General features: G+C 41.5%; 1 protein-coding gene across 1 annotated transcript in view; it reads left to right on the forward strand.

Moving 5' to 3' along the window:
- Window positions 1-4,112: 4,112 nt before the first annotated feature.
- The window catches only part of LOC104544287 (disintegrin and metalloproteinase domain-containing protein 12-like), a gene marked incomplete at both ends in the record, with an annotated part of 29,564 nt that continues 13,087 nt past the window's right edge, over window positions 4,113-20,589 (forward strand). Inside the window, 4 exon segments of the mRNA XM_010189114.1 lie at window positions 4,113-4,191; window positions 8,123-8,199; window positions 18,495-18,614; window positions 19,811-19,853. Of these exon segments, the coding sequence (XP_010187416.1) occupies window positions 4,113-4,191; window positions 8,123-8,199; window positions 18,495-18,614; window positions 19,811-19,853 (319 nt within the window).

A 20,589-nucleotide genomic window follows, 5' to 3' on the forward strand; every position in this document is an offset into this window, starting at 1 on the left:
AAATTACCATTCCTGTCATTAAATGGGTCGAGTAAAAAGTTGGATGTGTTCAAAACAGGACATTTTCCCCCTCCCCAGACAAGCTGCCTGAAACCACCCCACATTGTGGGGGGGCTGGGAAGGTGAGGGTTAGAAGTTGAAATAATTTTAATCGTATTCCCTGAGGCGTAGGTTGGTGCAAGCTGCTTGACACCTGAAAACGTTTCAGTAAATCTGACAGGTTCCTGCTGATTTACAGAGGATGAGAAAGCCTGTGCCTCGTCTAGATCAGGAGGGATAAAACTTGTCCTTCTGCACCATCAAAGCTTCGACTTGTTAATTTGGCTGTGGGAAATGGAAGAAAATCCACGCTGCTGACAAACACAGTGGCTAAGTACAAAAGTAATTTCACTCAAGAATCACACTTTTGCATCTTTGGAGAATAAATGAGGAAGTTGTGGTGCTTCAACTGGTATTTTTTAATCGTATTCAGCAGTTGACACAGTTCTCAATAGCATTTGTTTCTGCCTCTTCGTGCCGTGCAAAAAATTGATAAACATCTAGGACTGCTGAGCCTTGTAGCTGACAACATTTGAAGCTGCAGACGTGGCGACGAATTGCGCTATGATATATTAATGTTATTTTGATCCCTGCTCCTTCAGAATTACATTGATCCAATTAGGTTAAGTAGCTTGCCATCTAAATTAATTTACTTTCCTCTATTAATCTCCTTTACTGTGGGTCAAAACCAGAAATGTGAATCAATCTCTTGCATTGCATACCTTTGGGGGGTGGGGAGGTAATTAAATTACCTAATAGATACATATGTTGAATTCATTGTTTGGTATGTTAAACACTATTGCCATAATTGGAAGGTGAAGCGGTGCACGCTCGGTTGTAAGATTTGAGTGGTTGTTACACTTGGTTTTCATACCCTTTCAAGAAATGCCTTTACATGACTTGCTGGCCCTGAGTACTAATGCTGCATGCTCATACACGGCTTTTAAGATATTAGACATTTTGAAAATGGGGTTAATGCCTTCTTTTTCTGCCAGAAATTGCTGGACTCCATGGTGATGTGTATTATAGACGTCCCCAGCCTCTCCAGTGTGGAGAAAACCCATCCTCTGCCTTGATCTCTAACCGGCACTACCACAGAATCACAAAATACAAGGAGTTGGAAGGGACCTGGAAAGCTCCCCCAGTGCAACCCCTGCCAGAGCAGGATCACCAGAGCAGTCACACAGGAACACGGCCAGGGCTTTGGGTGTCTCCACACAAGGAGACTCCACAACCTCTCTGGGCAGCCTGGGCCATGCTCCAGAACCCTCACACTCACAAACTTTGGCCTCATCTTCAGCTTGAACCTCCTGTGCTCCAGCTTGGGACCATTGCCCCTTGTCCTGGCATTGGCCATCCCAGAGCAGAGCCTGGCTCCTTCCTCCTGACACTGCCCTTTCCAAATTTATGAACATTAATGAGGTCGACAGGAAAGCAGATGTCTCAGTGATGATGTCTTAGTCACTGAACTGAAGGAGTGATAATGCAGACTCCTGAAAAAATCCTCTCATTTTCTTAAAAAGCTCCTTCAGTGGTACACAGAATTTCCATTATTTGAAATCCTACTTTAGCTTCTACGTTGGGACATACTTTTTCTTTTATTAGGTTAGTCCAATAGTGCGACTCCATCATCTCAGTGCTCCTGCCATTCTCTTACTGCTCACACTGGAAATTCTCATGTTCCGTTGGTGTTTTCATCAGGGTAGACAGCAATGCTGAAATGTGCCTGATAGGGAGATCGATGACCGCTACGCCAGGAATTTGTTTACCTGCTATTTTTCCTCACTTTAGTAAGTAGAAATGTCCATGAAAGACTCAAATTAAAATGAAGCATTGATGTGAGGGAATGAGATCCAGTGGCTGGAAACTGAAGGTTGACACAGTCAGGCTAGATATAAAGTGCAGTGTTTTACACTGAGCTTAATTAGCTGTTAAAAACTTGCCAGGCTTGTGATAGCTTCTTCATCATGAGAGATCTAGACAAGGTCTCTACAGTAAGTAAATGGATCTGTCTCCATCATGGTCATTGCCCCGAGGATTAATTCAAGTCAAATGACCGATGCAATGCGGCAGGTCAGATCGCTGTTCACAGCGCTCCCTTCTGGTCTGAACGTCTCTGAGTCTATGAGATATTTTCTAAATCTGTGCCTGAGGGTAGAACGAACAGAAGCAGAAAGGTCACCTTTGTCATCACTGCTGTCAAATACTTTGGAAATAGCAGAGCACAAAGCAAGTATATTGCTCCATCACTTTGCCCTTATGCTACATCTGTTACTCTATCCCCTGCCTGTATTTTGTCCCATTAAATAAAAATCATTCTGGTTTTCTGTATGAAATCCCATTTCCAAAAAAAAAAGCATAGCAGGACTCTGTTGGCTTCGACGGCGATGGGCTCTTCCCTTTTGCCTTTATAAAGGTAATGAATGCCGGCTAAGTGCAGAACTTAGCAGCGTTGTTATAGAAATAATAATGATAATTAAGAAAGCAGCTAGTTTTTATGATGAGAGAGTAGAAAACACAGATACAGCACACTTGGTTTCAGGCCAGCCTTCCAGAGCCTGCAGGCACAAAGGGCTTTGCTATCTTCATCTTTTTACATTACCACTTCCTCCTTCTTTTTCCTTCTTTTTATTGTTTTATTTCTTTCAACTTTTTTTTTTTTCTTGTACCCTTAAGGTCGAGGCTTTTAAAGAAGGGATTTCTCTCTAATTGGTGTTTGTACAGTGCCAACCAGGTCCTGATCGTGACTGAGCTGTTGGATGCTAATGTGGTGCAAATAAGTCAGTAATGAAAATTAGATGTTTGTTCATATTCTAGCTTTAATGTTTATATAAAAGTGCAAGAAATGTGTACCAAGACTGTGTACTAGTTCAGTTAGTGTATATACAAGAGTGCAGCATTAACCAGCTTTAAGTAAAAGAAAGGGCCTGGTTTGTTCAAGTGAACAACACAGGGGGGAAATGCTTCATTGTGAAACCTAAGATTTTCAATAGTCTGAACTCTGTTTTTTGGAAGGTGATGGTGGCATTTATCTCTGGTTTGTTCTATATTGTGCTTTGGCATTTCACTAGAGTGTTTGTCAAAACTGAAGCACGCTTGTGTTGAGGCCCATAGCTTAACACCTGTGCTAGGAGTAAATTGCATAGGTGTTCTTCCTTCTGTTGGGAATGCTTTTATATAAGGAGTTGAAAAACAGATCAACAGCAGGACTTTTTTGTTTAATAATTTAAAAAAAGCAGATGCTGCTTTCGTTATTCCATGAGTTTACTACGAAAAGAAAAGTTTTCACAGTTGTCACGTACGTGCTCCTCTCTGGAGATTGCCAGAAAACGGTAACTGCAAGTCAAAATTCATTGCCAAAGGCAGGCGGGGAAGTGTGGAGAGAATGAGAACAAAATGTCTCATCGCAGACGTGGTCTTCCATCGTCTCCTGATACATCATTTCAAGTTGTTAAATTTCCATTTGTGAATATCCTTTTCGGATGATCAGAATAAATCCAGTGCTGTAACTTCTGCAGTGTTTTCTCATAGCGTTTTTCCTTGAGTGTCAATGGAAGAAGTTTGTTTGATTTACTGAGAGCTAACCCAGTCTTTGGGTGGTCGCTTGCTGATGAATACAGCACATCATATAGCGAAATCAGTAACACAGGGAAAACATTTTCCTTTTCCACAAACCACCGTTGCTTAACAATACTCCAAACGTCTAGAATTGAGATTTAATGTAAAATGTGTTGAAAATTACATGGAGGATTCAATACTGAGATGCGCTGGCATGCAGTCCTCATTTGGAAGAGGGAACAATCTGGAAACTTGTAGTTTTTTCATGATTAATGAAGGAAAGTGTTCATGCACTGCAGCTTCAGCTATATTTTTATATATATATATTTTTCCTATTATTTATGTACATAAATATACATACATATATTAGATATATCTTTCCTTATTTCACACATAGCCCTGGTAGTCTCTGTATCATTAATGCTTGGCTTTGATTGCTGTCTCAAACAGAACCACTAAAGGACAAAGTCAAGGTGATGTGGCCTTAATATGACGTCTGCTCGGTTTTTTTCCAGGGGCCTGTTAGCCAGCAGCTTCACAGAGACACATTATCTGAAAGACGGCACTGATGTGGTTCTCGCTCGCAATTACACGGTAAGGTTGGCGTTTCGCGGGTAGATGATGCTTCATCATTACAACCCAAAGTGCTCTGTGCCGGGATCTGAGCCGGGGGATGAAACAGCTCCGTGTGTGATCTCTTTTTATTGTGGCCTTCAGTGCCTTTTTCACTGCTGTGATCCTACACGTGAGTTTTTAGAGGGAGACTTTAAAGGCAAGCTGTGGGGTTTTATCCAGGTGAATTTTCGAATCTGTTAGATTTACTCAGCTTCTTTGAAATACTGAAATTTTATCAGAAATGCAGCCATTGTTGATCAGTTATGGAGGAAAGTGCTGGTTCAGTTAGGAAGAAAGCCCTAAATATCTGGTTTCCATAGTGCAGAAGCTCCTATCAGAGGTTTTGAAGGCTTGGGCGTCTTTTGGCATTGGGGAAGCCATGGCTGGTGTCTGGGAGAGGGGCTTGGTTGGTTGGGTTTATTTTTTAAACCAGATCATAAGATTGTAATGGATATAGTTTATAAATATATATGTATGTGTGTATATGTATATTTATGTATGTGTATATATATAAAAAATACGGCTAATGTGATCCTCATTAAAATCAGAAGTTAAAAACTGCTTTTTATAAATAAAAACCGCTTTAAGGCAGTAATAATTCTGTCCTCTGACAGTATGAATGCCTTAATTAGGAACAATGCAGCAAGCGATTTTAATTACAAAGTTTATCAGCCTAAATACTATGAAGTTTTTGTTACGTTACGTTAGTTATTTATTGATGCTGTCAGAAGAGGCATCGTGCTTCGTGTTCCCATCCATGACGGGCTTTGCTGGTATCAGGGAAAGGCATTACTTCTCTGCATAGCATCTTACTTCTGAAAAAGTATCTTCATTATAGCCCCAGACTTCCCAAGTAAAGAAATAATTTTTAAAACTTCCAGTGTTTTCTTTTTTGCTGATATCTCCTTCAAAATCAGCTCGGTAGAAAACAGTCATTTCTTTTAGAAACAGGAGGGCTGTAGAGACTCCTAAAGGAAGTAAAAAGAAATGAAGCGCACAAGTCTTTGACAGATTAACCTGTGTTAACACGAATATAGTACAGCTAATGATAACTAGGCTTTCTCTTGCTAAAAAAAAGCCTGTTTTCAGAATGGCAGTAAGTCATGGTTAATACTGACAGTGCATTTTGCCTCCTCAAATATTTTTTGAGAGATCAGTGAATTCATTTCTTGTTAAGTGCAGCAATATGGTTTTCAGAAGATCAGTCTCTGTGATTTCGTTTTTATCTCTCTTCTGCGCTGAGGACATCAATATCATCTGTAGCTGAAACCAAATCCAATTTCCCATTGAGAAGTTGCTTAGTCAAGTTCTGCGTGGGGGTCGCCCAAGGCAGGTTTGTGGAGCTGCAGCGTGGGGAGTTTCTCCAGCATGCAAAGTAGCATCCAGGTTATTTTTCTGGTTTATAGCACCTGAAAAATTTGCAGTTTTCAAAAGCTGGTACTTGTTAAATGATCTCGAGTAAGGGTAGAGTGCAGTTTTAAGTGTGACAAATCAGCCATGGTAATTATTTGTTTTTAGAGGGTCATCCATTCCATATACTAGTTTACAGGAATGCAAAGATTTAATAGGAGAGGAAAAAAACCCTGCGGTAAAAGAGTTACTGAGCTAGAAATCAATTTTCTACCAATCCAATTGCCAGCCATGGTCTGGTAAGTTTACATTTTCAGTATTGAACTTTGGCATCATATAGCATGTGGATCTCAGAGAAGATGTGAAATGGGCCACAGCAAGGAGCTCAAAGTTAATAAAACTACAAGTTGTGAGTGGAGAGGGAAAGGAATCAGGATATTTGCCAAAATTGACTCTTTGATAGAGACAGCTGGGCTGCAGCCACCGTGTGGGACTGGGAACCAGTTTGCCCTCCCCGTTTCACTGGGGATGCTAAACCTTGCAAATTGGCTCTGCGCTGCACCTCTGCCTTATGCTTACTTTAAGTGACAAGAATAAACCTCCTTCATATTTTGGCTTTAAGCTGGTTCAGGGTCACTGTATCAGAGTCAGTGCGGAGGCGGGGGGGGTTGTTTTCCCTTCTGTCTTATCGACTCGATGCATGTAACTGATAATATTAAAATAAAGTGAAATAGTACACTCACGCTGAAAACTTTGACGCCCATAGCAATTGTGACTGAAGCAATCATACCCCAAAAATTCAGTCTATGACTTCCTCCCTTTTATTGTGGTTTTACCCTTGCTAATGTGTTGCTGACTCTTTATGAGTACTGTTGATAAAAATACCCGAGAGTAAAACACTGTTACCCTGTTTCTGCCTTTTCTTTCGCTGAGAAAAGCTATTGAAATTTATATTTAGGAAGTCAGATGTTGTGGTTCTGTGTTCAGTTGCTCATGTTGGAAAGACGAATGCTCTGAACAAATATTTTTCATGGTATAACCTTATTTGCAGAAAATTCATACCTGAATTATTCCATCTTGCCCAGCGTTTTCACGGCTGTTGCTTCCTTTAACAAAATCAAGGTGGTCTTTAGAAGTCTGCCGTGTGAGGCTCTGTAAGTGAAAGCCGTGCCCCAAAACTGAAAAGGTTAATTAATGCAGCTAGATGGATGTGAATGAAGCGAGTAATAAAAAGGCACAGTGAGATGACTGTCAGCTTGAAGCATGAGTGATAACTTCCCTTTGCACTAATAAGATGGGAACCTTTTCCAGCGGTGTTTTCGGTTTCCAGGTGGCATTCAAAGGCGCCACGAGACGAGAAACGCTGGACGTGACACAATCATTGCTTTCCAGCCAGTCACTTAATTGGGAACGTAATATAACCTTTAGTCAACAATAAAATTAACCTTGATTCCAGACAGATAGGTGTGTGCGCTCAAAGTATCTCTGTCGCGGGCGCTTTTTGCAAGCAGTGGGTTATTAAGGAAATACAATAACCTAGGCACAAAATGAAATTGGATTGTTGCCTCTCAAAATAGGAAACCCTCCTGTTCTTGGTTGTTCTTAATAACGTGCAGCCGCTCGGTTGGGTAATCCAATAAAAGGTTTCCTTTCCAACCTGTGTCCCTTCCCCTTCATTTGCTCTGGGATTTTTATTTTTCAAACTATAAGGTTGGGCTTGGCTTTTTTATACTTTCCTTTGTACATTGCTCCCTCCTATTGACAAGCACAGATATAAATCACAGAATCCCAGAACGTTAGGGATTGGAAGGGACCTCAAAAGCTCATCCAGTCCAATCCCCCTGCCGGAGCAGGAACACCCAGATGAGGTTACACAGGAAGGCGTCCAGGCGGGTTTTGAATGTCTGCAGAGAAGGAGACTCCACAACCTCTCTGGGCAGCCTGGGCCAGGGCTCTGTCACCCTCACTGAGAAGAAGTTTCTTCTCCAATTTCAGTGGAACCTCCTGTGTTCCAGTTTGTGTCCGTTACCCCTTGTCCTATCATTGTTTGTCACCGAGAAGAGCCTGGCTCCATCCTCGTGACACTCACCCCTTAAATATTTATAAACATGAATGAGGTGTCCCCTCAGTCTCCTCTTCTGCAAACTGAAGAGACCCAGCTCCCTCAGCCGCTCCTCATAAGGGAGATGCTCCACTCCCTTAATCATCTTTGTAGCCCTGCGCTGGACTCTCTCCAGCAGTTCCTGTCCTTCTTGAACTGAGGGGAAATTAACCTTAAATAAATATTTTTAAATAACCTTAAATAAAAATATGTGTCTATAGAAAGTAGTAAAATGTGTCAGCTGGTTCGGTCATCAGATTAATTTTATAAAATATTCTATATATAAGTAAAATAACACAGAAAAAGGTGGTCAGTCATGCAATTTAAACACAGTTGATCCACTTTTAAAGAAAACACTTTGAAAATATCCCTTTGAAATTAAGGGGACAGAAACCATGAGAAAACTAGAGCTAAAAGAGCATTTATGACTGCTGAGATGTCTTTGTTTTTTGCAATCAGGGTCACTGCTATTACCACGGCAATGTGCGAGGGTACCCCGACTCCTGGGTCAGCCTCAGTACCTGCTCTGGACTCAGGTGAGCCAATCTTTCATCCTAGGACCTGTTGAGTTCTTGGTTTGCCTTTTAATTAATTTATATGTTTTTCAAATGTTGGTACAATCTCTGCAAAAGCATTTTTCTGAGGAGAAAGAAGTAGAAAATGTAATTTTGGGGTTTTCCATGCCTTCCCTTCTCTCTTACTGCCCATCCTGGTCTCTACCCTTTCGCAGCAGCGCGGTGCTTGGCACATTTTTGGGCTGGCAGTGCCTGGTGTCCTCCAAGCTGTGTTACCAGCCATGGCAAGGCTGCTTTGCAGCTGCAAACTCGTGCATCGTCCAGCAGCCTCACCATTAGGAAAATTGCCTTTATAAATGTGGCTGTGGAGCTCAATAAATTGCATTTGTGGCAGGTACGATGCTCAGCATTAGGTTTTTAGCTACTTGCTAACAGTAGAGCAGCAGGTTCACGTTACTGAAAACCAAATCTCTTCTGAGTCTGAGAAAGGAACAGGCTGACAACATTTTAAATACACAATGGACGCAGTTCAGGAAACAATTATCCTCCTTACTTGGACAATCAGAGACTGGTATTTACTCACAGAGCTGTTCCAAATCACAGTAATTAACTGTAAATTGGCTCTAGTGTTCTCCCTGGAAAACCCAGTTTTCCTGTCAGATTTCCAGCAGTCTCAACCCTTTCTGGGTTTGTTTAATTTATCTACAAACAGCACGAGTAGCTGGAGTCTTTTTCCCTTGATACTGCATTTTGCGCAGTCATGGTATTATCAAGGTTTTTGTAGCGGAGCTGTGGGACAGACAGCAGCAGAAAGAGCGAGCAGTTTGTTACCAGGGCCCTCCTCCCTGTCTGAGGGACCCGTTTTCTGTAGTAATTGGAATTTCTGTGGCTCTTTCCCACAGGCAGAGGCGTTTTATGGATGCTTCGGTATGTATCTGGCATCTTCCACAAGTTTAATTAACTGCTTGCATGGGCCATGGCGGTCTGTGTTCTCGCAGTCTGTAAAAATATAATGCAGTGCTCTCGGTATTTTAAGGGATTGCATCGCTGCAAGGTCCGTAGTGAAAATATGCACTGTGTGGGACAGGGTCTGTACCGATGTCTGGTTCCAGAGCTACCTAAGAAATGAAGTACTCTCAAGAGAAATGACTCTTCTCTGCATTAAAATAATGTTCTTTCTTCTCTAATGTGCTCTTTTTACAATTGTTCAGCTCACTGAGTCGTCTCAGTTTTAGGTAGTCAGGTGTGTCAAGGCAACATATGCCGCCAGTGACATTTTTCTCTCATCTGGCACTGTCACAGATGAATCCCTGGAGTGCAAGCTGACAGTATGAGACTCCTTCCCCACAGGAAAAGTGTGGCAGCATCTATTTCAGTACAAGTTTTCATAAGTCTCCCTGCCAACGCGTGTTTTGCTCGAGCAGAAGAACAACTGAGGACGTATCTCAGTATCCGTCCATTTAGCTGCTGCATTCACTGCTGAGGTTGGTCAAGACAGTGTCCATGAGTGATAACAGTTTGTGATAAGGGTGCTTGTTGACTTAGTCCACAAAACTCGTTTCACATAGCCAATGGTGATCACTTCCAGTCATTACCAGTGCTTGATCTGAGCCAGTGATGTCTATTTGAAAGGCACCACCAGCTCCTTGAACCATCCAGACTCTCTCATTAAAACTGATTAGGGATAAAAGGCCGGATGGTGTGAAATCCCAAGTAGCTGCACTGAGATTCTAAGCATCTTCCAGAGTCAGGCCCACAGGTCACCATATACCTCTGCCACCAAAACATTACTGTGGCAATGCGTCCCTTGAGAATTTGGCTGGAAAGATCTAGTTGAGGATGTCCCCACTTGGTGCAGGGGCATTGGACTAGATGGCCTTTAAGGTCTCTTCCAACCTAAACCACTCTGTTATTCTATTATTTACTGCCTGTGATTCACCCTGAAGTAACATGAGAAATAGGAAAGTCCACAACTACTTCATGTCTTATTTTGCTGGCAACTTTACTGGTATTACGGCCTGAAGGCATAGTTATGAATGGGGATGGGGATGGGGATGGGGATGGGGATGGGGATGGGGATGGGATGGAATGGGATGTACTTGCTCACCAACTTTCTGGAATAGGGATTCTTGTTTTTCCATGGCTTGATAAAGACATAAGACATTGTATGGCCACGGAGCCCTGGGTAAGGACAGCCCCTGGGGCAGCTATTTCACTTGCAGCAGACGGTGAGAGGAAAGACTGGTCTTGTTCTCAGTCTGTTCCTGGCTTTGTGACAGCTTCTTAGTGAATTGGACAAATCTCTGTGTCTCGGTTTCTCCATCTGTGAAATTCATTTAATGATTCTTACCTACCTCACACAGCAGTTGCATGGGGCTAAGGTTTAAGTGCCTGAAAAACATCTAATGAAAAGGAAGTGCAAGCTGTTGGCTCACCGAAGTCTCAGAGCACAAATATCCTCCCACTCCTAGCAGACAGGCACCTTGGGCATTGTTCCAGGGGTGGGTAGGCAGGGACTAGTGTCTTTTCTCCCAGATTAGGAGAGTTCATTAAAAGATATGAAGCTGGTAACGAAGAATAGGTTCCGCATTTTAGCATGCTCTGAAGCCGGAGTGCTCAGCGGTAGTCAAAGCAGTGAAAAGGATCATAGGAATTACCGAGACAGAAAGAGAGGATAGAACAAAAACCCTCATTACCACTTTATAAATCCATAGCTCGCTCACATCTTGAATTCTGCATGCAGTTCTTGTTTTCCCCTCCCCATCCCCACCTCGGAAAAGGAAGCATTGTATCAGGAAGAGGTACAGAGAAGGGCAAAAATTATGATCAAAGGTATAGAAGAGCTTTTATCCAAGGAGAGAAAATAGACGAGGAATTGTCACTTTTGAAAGGAGATGAGGGAGAGAAGGGATATGGTGAAACGAGGTTGGATGTCATGCTGAAGAGGGGACAATTACTGAATATTTTTCATAACCCCAAAATTAGGAGGTATGAGATGAAACTTTAGAGCAAAGGAAAGTACTCTTGTATTCACTGCATAATGAAGCCGTGGAGCTCACTGCCACAGGTGGGTGTCAAGGTAAAAACTATCAGTAGCTTTAAAAAAGATGAGACAATTTGGGGAGGGGAGCTGGGGGAGCACTGTCAAACCCAAAGATGTCCCTGACACTCATGCTGTCAGAGCTGGGGGTACCAACTGGGATGTGCTTACTATTTTCAAATTATTTTAAATTATAATAATTAAACTAATTTAAAATTAATTCTTTTTAATACTTGCTATGTCAAATTATTTTTAATTTAATTATTTTATTATATCTTGCCCGTAAGTATCTGTGGCCAACCAGGGCCAGAGACAAGGTGCTGGGCTGGAGCAACCTTGCTGTGACCCACTGCAACGACCATGTCCTTACTTACAGTGCAGCCACAGGGCTGAGCATTTGAGATGTGTTATCAGCCTGTAAATATGCCATGATTGGCCTGTGATGAGCTGCAGGAAGAATCGAGTGTGAAATCTGCAAACTAAGACAGGTTTGACTGGTTTTACTTCATTTTGGGGCATATAAAGGTGGTGAGATAGGAAGATAAGTGAGGAGTTAGACTCGGCTCTCATACACAGGCACTCACATATTCCAGCTATGTTACGTCCTCTCAGACATAACATTCGAGTGCCTCGCTTCACGTAGGATCACAATGGCATAAATAGTTGGATTGACACTGATAGCTGCCTAAAATGCAGGTTAGAGGAGAATATAATCATGCCGAAATCTGTATCCTGCTGGCTTCTTGGGAGGAGGAAGAGCTGAACGGCAGAGAGGAGATGGTAAATGCTGAATGCACGAAATGGGAACAATGGGTAATCAGGATTTCCTGCGGTTTCATCTGGATAGAAAGCCAATTACACCGTCAAAGCTTGTGGGAAGGTGAAGGTGCGACAAAGTCGAGTCGTTTCCTTCCTGTCCTCAGGAAGTATCCTTCTGTTTATCTAGCTCGGAGGCTCTTCAAGTTTTTAGCAAATAATTTTGGCCTGTAGCCACCACACGCATCTTCTGTGATGAATTTGTATAGACTTGAGTGTTTTTTTCCCCTATTACTTTCTCTGCAAGTGCAGAACCCAGCAAATAGACACAAAAAGGCCTCCTGAAGAAGAGCACGGTCTCCATGGTCCAGGGGGATGCTGTCATTGCTCAACCTCATCAGTGACTGAAAGATGCTGTGTCCACAGTAACGGGGATGGGGGTAAGACCCCAAAACTGAACAAACAGTTGTTTTTAATGGGATTACAGAGCTATGCTTCACAAGGCTGCCGATACTCCAGCCATCCATTTTACAAGTGGTCTGGCTGAACTCGCTGCATCCCAGACAGGGTTGAAGAGGGGATTTAAATATGACACTCCAGACATCAACTATTTAAAAGGCGAATGGAAGTAGGAAACCAGTGAGAAAAAAATTTAAATTCCTCACAACTCCTCAAGCACGATTTTCCCACAGAAAGGGAGATTTCATCCAAAAAATAAGTTAGGAGCAAATCCCAGTTGAGAAGAGCAATGGTTTGGATGTGTGTTTTTGTTCCATGCTTCCTGAAGAGCTTTTAGTTCATATAAACATCTTGCATGGTTTGTAAGTTATCTGACCGTGAAACTACTAGAGGCTTTTGAGCTTAACGTTAGAAAGAATTTGGCTTCTGAGGTTTCATAGCTCTTGCATTCTGGCTGTTGTTGGAGTGGCAAACAGCTCCTGGATCACGATCACCTCTGTGATCGGAGGTGAGCATCATCTCCGTGCGTTGGCAACTTGTGTGCACTGTGATCCCCCGAGCATCCCTGCTACTGCCAGGACAAGCGCGAGAGATGATCCGTACCTGGCTGAGCCTGCCCCTTCTCCAGCAAGGCTGTGTCTGACAGCACTTAGTTCAAATAAACAAAACTAAAACTATTTTTATACATTTTGTGACTTGAAAAAGCATCCTGTGAGCCTTAATGTGATGTGCACGTTTGAATCAAGCCTTCTTTTATTGTCGCTGCACTGTGCTATAAAATGTGCTCCCTAAATTGGCGCTGATGCCGGCGTCTCTTTCCTTCATCATTTTTCTCTGGTTCCCTTGCTCTGTCTTGTCACCCACCCAGCTGAGCTCACATCTGACACTTTCTCTGATAACACAATTACTCTTTCTTGCAACCCAAATGCTGGACATGGAATTGCATTATCGCTTTCAATTCAAGTAACTCCCTGCTTAAATTCCAGGCATCAAAGTTGCAGACCAAGATGCGTTCACTCTGGACAAATCTGTCTTGCACTGAGAAAGCATTAAGTGCCTGCTACAGTGGTCTCTGGGTATGAATACATTTTAGACATTGTGCTATAGAATATATTTTCAGGCTAATGAAAGGTTTTGCCTGGAATGAAATGTATTTGACTAATGATGTGTCAGCGTGAGAACACCTCTACCGCTACTGCAGTGTGTAAACCCAATACTGCTACTGCTTTAACCTCCTTTTGAGATGTTGCCCTTCGATGATTTGGGTCAGGCTTGTTATTTTAATGGAATCCTGATGTGCAGTGTCGTGGGATAACAGTATTACTCGAGTCTTGTGTGATGCTCTTCATCAAAAGGTAATTATTGTCTGAGTTTACTGGAATTTACTCTTTTAAAGGTGGGAAATGCTGCAGAAAGAGGTGAATTGCCTGTCCAGTGAAGGGGATGGGAGGATTTCTGTCTCTAAAGTCCAGCTCCCATCCTCTGTATTTCTCCGTCCTTTAAAGTCAAAGAATGACCAAACCATTTGGAAAACATCTAAAGATCACCTAGCCCTTTAGAAAAACAGTCGATAGATCATCTTGTTCATTTATCCCGATAGTATTCATCTGCAACTTATTAAAACTGACTAAACATGAAGTTTTCAGTCACTACTTCATTTTTCTTCCTCTTTTGTTGATTTGCCTGCTTACTTACCTGGAAACTTGTTATTCAGAGTCCTGAGGATGGAGAATGTGTAAGAAAAGTAAATAAAAATGCCCTATCACTTGATGGATTACCTTCTAATATGCACGTTGAGAAATGCTGAATGAGTAACTACCATACCCCCATCACGAGCATCATGAGAACACTCGAGGGCCACAAGGCTCCAGTTCTGTTATCTTTTCACCCAAACCCATCACTGAAATCAGTGGTACAGCTGTGGGATCAGACCCTTTACTTCAGGAGCAGTAGCATTCATTATGAAATGAAGGTCCTGGAGGTTTTTCGGTGGCACACGAGCGCTGCAGAGTCTTTCACTGCATCTGTGGGCAGACTTAATGGGAATATGTGGTGTGTAAGCATGACAGCCCTCGATAGCCTAATTAATTTCTTACAAACTGAAAACATCTACATTCCTCTCCCAGTGGTAACAGTGCTTTTTATTTTTATTGTTTAGAAATGAGTATAGCTTTGAGCTTCATTAAAACCAAATGTTTAATTGCATTCATGGATATCAGATTTATTGATTTACTTAACTTTCCCTGTATAGTACAGCGGAATAATGTATCACAGTTTCATATAGTGCTGCCCTGGCCAAGTTTTCCTTCAGCATCACAATTTCTCAGACAAGTATGCATTGATGGTTTATGTTGGCAGGGCCTTTGCTTCTGCTGACAAGTTGGAAAAGAAAAATCTCATTTATATTTTGAGATTTCCTAAAGCCTGTTGATTTATGAAATACGACTGGCCTTCCATTAGGTTTTGTTTTGGTTTTTATTTTTAAGAGTAAAAATACCAGATTTTACTTTATCAACGATTGAAATAGTAGAATTATTCCATCAAATTATGCATCTCTATTTGAGAGATTCCTGACAAGTTAAAGAGCAATTAGTAACAAATTAATTATTGAAGCTATGTTTTAATTTATTTGAGATGGAGGGAGTTGTCCCATCATAGACCATCTCATACACACATTCCCCATATGGCATAGAATGGCACATAACAAGCAATTGCCAACACCTCGTTTGTGTTTAGCGCTGATGAGCAGCGATGTGGATGTGGCTGAGTTGATGCTGACCACCAGACGTGAGCCCAAACCCTGTTGAGAGGTAGAGTAAAATATCAGCTTAGGCTGGAAGACCACACTGGAGCTGCTTCCAGTTGGCCTGGAGCCTGTGAACTGATGTCTGGACATGCTGTATGTATAGATATTATTGTTCCCCTCCCTCTCTGCTACCAGTGATGAAAAGGACAGCCCTATAGTTTTAGATGGGGCTTGAACTGTCTCTTCTCTTTCCTGCCTGGTTCATTTGCAAGATCTTTCTGAATTCCCAGCATCGCTATGATTTGAGACTGGTGAAAACACAGACGGCATGAATTAAGATACCTGGAGACCAAAAATTTATACTTTATATTGCATATTTTCCAAATATTTATAAGCTTGGGAATTCTTACAGTCTTGGTAGAAACCCCACAGATTTCAGTAGAAGTTGGTCTTAAAAAATAGGCACTGCTTGAGCACTCACAGAGTTGCTTAAATCTTTTTGAGGTTCCCTGTATCGTTTTTGGTTGGGGATCTGTGGTTTAATATACGGTCCATTTACCACATTGGAAAACATTCTATTATTTAAAATTAATTAAAAAATGGAGAAGTTGGACCATCTTGGTCTTTGGGGAACATTGGCTGCCTCAGGAGTGTGGAGAATCTCATTCAAGAGGAAGACACGGAAATGGTGTAGGAGAAACAGAGGCTTTTTTGGAACACCTGACAAGCCAAGAGTGGAAGGGAAAAGTAGTTATGGATTTATTTTATTTGCATCAAATTCTTAGTGCTGAATGACTGGTTCATCTAATCCTGCCACACCAAAAAAGGAAAGAAACCATAGCTTTTGACTAGTTACAGTTTTAAGGTGCTGTGCTTGGCACTGGTCAATGGGGTAAGAAAAGAAAATTAGTCGGAAATAAGAGAGCTGGCCAAGGTAATTCATATTTGATATTCATTATCTTGTTACAGATGGTCACAAGCCAGGTGCTGATATCCTGTAGGCGGCACTCAAAGGATATATGTGCGTTAAATGAAAAGTATATTTTCCTTTATGCGGAATCTGCTGAATTTGTTCTTTTTTTACCATGGGACTGGTTCATGTGCAAAGGTGGAGCAGTTCTTAAGGGATTCTGCTGTCGTCTGGGGTGGGATCTGAGCAGCAAGTTGAATGGGCTGGTATCACTCTGGTACCTGGTTGGTTGTCCATATCTTCTGCAGCTACAGAAAATGAGGGGTGAAGCAGTGGTTTTTTAGTTATGTTAGATACTAGCTGGGTATACAAAGGGTACATTGGAAACAGAGAGCGTATTTTACCCAGTAAAAGGATACTCCTAAGTCTCTTCCTTTCTGGTGTAAATAATAAAAGAAAATTATTTAAGTCTCTAATTTTTTTTTAAGTTAATGTTCTAAGCAGGATAAAGTTTCACATTAAACATAAAACCCTTCATGGATTTATGTTGTTTTGGAGTTGTCAGTTAAGGGAGATGGCCAGGCTGGCCCATTTCAAACAGTGACTAATGGACTTCTGCCTCCACTGCTGCTTCCAGCTGCCTCCAAAATCCAGTGATTAATTGCACAAGGGAAAGACAACAATCCTTATTTGATTATGGTGATTACAGAGTGGCTGATTATCGGCGTAAAGGGAATATGTTGTCCTAATTTCCTGAATTCTTCAAGGAATAATGCAGATCTGAACATAATTTAGAAGCGTAGGGTGTAAGGTTACTCAGAGCATGGGGTGACCTGCTCAGCGGTCTCTGATATGTCACAAATGTATGGTATATCTTGCTGTGGTCAATCAGTCCTGCTTTTCCAACTGCGATCCATCACACAATGGATAAATATCTTACCTGATTTCTCAGGAAGCTAAAACTGAGTTATCAGGCCCTGATTCATGGTTCAGACCAGTAGAGCAGGCCCCTTCCTGCCAATGCCATTGCACAGCCTTTTGAATATCGTGGGTTTCCAGTCTTTTCTTTTTTCTCTCTTGGACTTTCAGCTGTTCTGGTTAACAGTGAAATGCTCATCGGTTGGCTTGGCTGAACCCCTGATGTTGTGGAGCAAAACTGTGCTGTCAGCTTGGAATGAAAATGTCAGTTCACTGGTTAGGAGGCCAATGGCTTTGAGTTTCTTCATCATATCTTGCTAAGAATAGAATAGCTAGGGCAGCTTTTTCCTCATAATTTCACTTCTTGTTTTTAAATCAGTCTTTATGGTGTCTTTAGCCTGCGTCTGGGTCCTTCCTTTTTCCTTTTTTTATTTCCCCCCCCTTTTTAAGCCTTCTGCAGAAGAATTGTATAGAGATGTATCAGTCTCACAGTGGTAGTAGTATCTTACCTTTGGTGCAGTACAGAGAGAAATAAAAAGAGTAGACGCTTCCTATACACCAAAAAGACACACTAATAAAATACAGCCAGCTTTGGGCTGAAAATTATTGCCGTTTAATAGCATATATAGATAGTACAGAGCTGTTTAAAGGAGGAATTGAGGAAGAATGCCTGGGCCAATTAAAAGTTTCATAGTAATTCCAGGTAAGTAGATTATAATTATTGCTGCTGAAGCTTTGCCAGTGCTTAGAGATTAATGCCTTCATAATTTAAAGACAGAGGAGAAATTGGTAATGCTGGGCACTATTCAGTGTAGTGTCTAATTGATGAATGCTTACAACACCCCAGGAGCAAATGCTTATCCCTCGTTTAGAAAAGAGAAAAGGGTTTTGAAGGGTGCCTTTCCTTGGTCACTGTATTAAACAGGAAGCCACTGGTCAATATATCTGTGCTGCGTTCTGCTGCCCCACTGTGCAGTCTTTAAAAATCCATTTTGATACAGCAATGCCTCTTTCATCTGGCAGAATTGATGCTTGCGCCGGCGTCTGGTTTAAAAGGTGTCATGCCTGCTTGCTGCAGAGCATAATGAGTACTTTCACTCTGTAGCTTTTCCTACAAAAGCATTTCACCACGCTTCTGTTCATTACTGTTTGCCATGGGTCCTCAGGAGCACACACATCGTGACTGCACCCCGCAATGGCAATGCATCACTGGGAGAATGGAAAACACATCACAAAAAACAAATGTAATTTTGCTCTACAGTACAGCACTTCAGAAAAAGGAAATTTTCTTTGAGCCATTGCTGCTTCTAAAGTGTAGGGTGCTGCAATGCTTTGATGTTTCCTGCTCCACCCAGCCATGACATTGTAGATCAGCGTCTCGCTTTTTCATACTCCATCATTATTAAAACCTGTTGCAACTTTGTTGGAGACAAACAGATGTTAGCTCTTGAAAGCCATGCATCTTACTCTGTTCTCTTCTGTACCAGAGGAATTATTGCATTTGAAAACCAAAGCTACATCCTGGAGCCATTCGGGGGTGCTACAAGTGAACACAAGATCTACCGAGCAAGGAATTTGAAGATAGCCCCAGGATCTTGTGGCCACCAACTGGACATCTCTGCCATGAGAACTGGTGACAACGGCACATCACGCCATCCTCGAGCTGGCAGGGTAGGTGAATGATGCACTTCTGTGTTTCTGGTTTGCTGAGTACATCTCTGGTAGCATTTCCGTGTTACTGTCCACCACAGATTTGTTCCAGAGAGTCCCTATTGAACAACACGTTCAACCTTCTGGTTGCAGTTGATGTTGATGTCACATTCTTAAATGCAGGTTTAAAATGAAGCATTTGCTTACACGGTTTGCTAAAGCTTCATTACTTTTCCTTGATCCTGCATGCTGAAGTTGCTTTTTACTTTCTTTCTGGTAATGAAGCAGCACAGAAAAGGTTCTGTTTTCATATTATGGCAATTTATTTTAGTTCATGTATGATTATAATAAGAATTTCAGACCCCATAAGAACACCAAGCGATGTCTGGAAAAGCTCTTGCCCACCCAAGATGGAAGAGAACATGATAGCTGTGGTGCTTTGCTAATACCAGGTTTTGAACCTTTATGTTCTGGAAGGAAAGTGTCTTATGCAGAAAAAACCAAATACTCACCATATTACTCTGTAGATGTATTATTGTAATTGTTTGTATGTAGGAAGAAGTGCGCTCAATATGAAGCACATCTAGCTGATGGAAAATGTAGAAAATTAAATGAGCTAAAAAATCAGGGAGAGGAAATAAGTTCATCTAAGTATTAAACAGGGATTGTAGAAAAGCCTGGTTTAGGTGCTCAGACATTATACAATGATACAAATCAGCATTTATTAAATGTCACATACTGGGATTTATACTTACATGTACTACCAAGCCTTTACATCACATTAATTGTTAAGGAAAATAACCTAAATGGCATCCCTAGATATTATTTATATAGTGGAATTAAGCTATTTTATATTTTAGGATCATTAAATATTACATCTAATGCATTAGCCTCTCCATATAACATTTTTTAGGCAAAGCATATTTCTGATAGTGTGAAAACATTGGAAAAGTGCTTTACACAACTTCGTTAAGGTTGCCCTAAAACCATTGTGACTTTTGACTGAATTTCACCGAGGTGATCAATGTAACATTAGGCAGCTGAAATAAAATGTGTGCGTACCACTAGCTGACACAATCAAAGCAATGCCATTACTACCCTTGGCTTTTATTCTGTTTTTATCACATATTTTGTTGATGGCTTCAACCATGGGCCCGAATTCACCTTAAATATCTGAAAAAAATATTTTTGCTGTGGTTCAGTGGACGTAATTATAAAAACTGTCAACGCTCACATCGTACGGATAGGTACAATACGCATTATGAGTATGTTGGCTACACTTCCAATGCATGAATTTTGAAAGTTGTCGAATGCAGTGTGTGTGGAGTGAGTTTTCACATTTCAGCGTTGTCATCAGTTAAGTGGGCTGTCAGGACACACTGAATACAGATGACCTGCAAAATGTGGAGACGTAGGGCTGCTCCCAATTACACTGGGTGACAGAAGAAAGCAGAAACCCAATCTCAGGCTTACGGCACGATGAAAAATTTTGGTTTCTTGACAGGTTTGGGGGTATTTTGTGTGGGTTGTTTTTTTTTTTCCCTGACCCTTCACTCATTGTCTACAGTAAATGCTTATTGAGCAGAGCTGAAATGTGAGATCAGTATATCACGAAGTTGGACTGGCCTTTGGGTTAGGCTTAAATACAGATAAATGATGGGACAAAGAGTAGATTCGGCTTCTTAGATCCAAACACAGCATGAGGAAAGGGTGCAGTGGCACGGGACAGCAGTTTTGTGATGGGATCGGTTATGGTAGAAGCAGAGAAGAAACACAGTGGAACAGAGCCTATTGTGTCGCATCTATCACGGCCATATTATTGACTCTTCATTTTAATTCTGAAGGATTAACTCAGGCAATGGATTGTGCATTGATGCAGTTGGCTGCAGAGAGCAAGCTGAGAGCAGTCATAATTAGGTACATTTTATCAAT

This window comes from Mesitornis unicolor, unplaced genomic scaffold, assembly GCF_000695765.1.
Source record: "Mesitornis unicolor isolate BGI_N332 unplaced genomic scaffold, ASM69576v1 scaffold6377, whole genome shotgun sequence".
NCBI classification, from domain to species: domain Eukaryota; kingdom Metazoa; phylum Chordata; class Aves; order Mesitornithiformes; family Mesitornithidae; genus Mesitornis; species Mesitornis unicolor.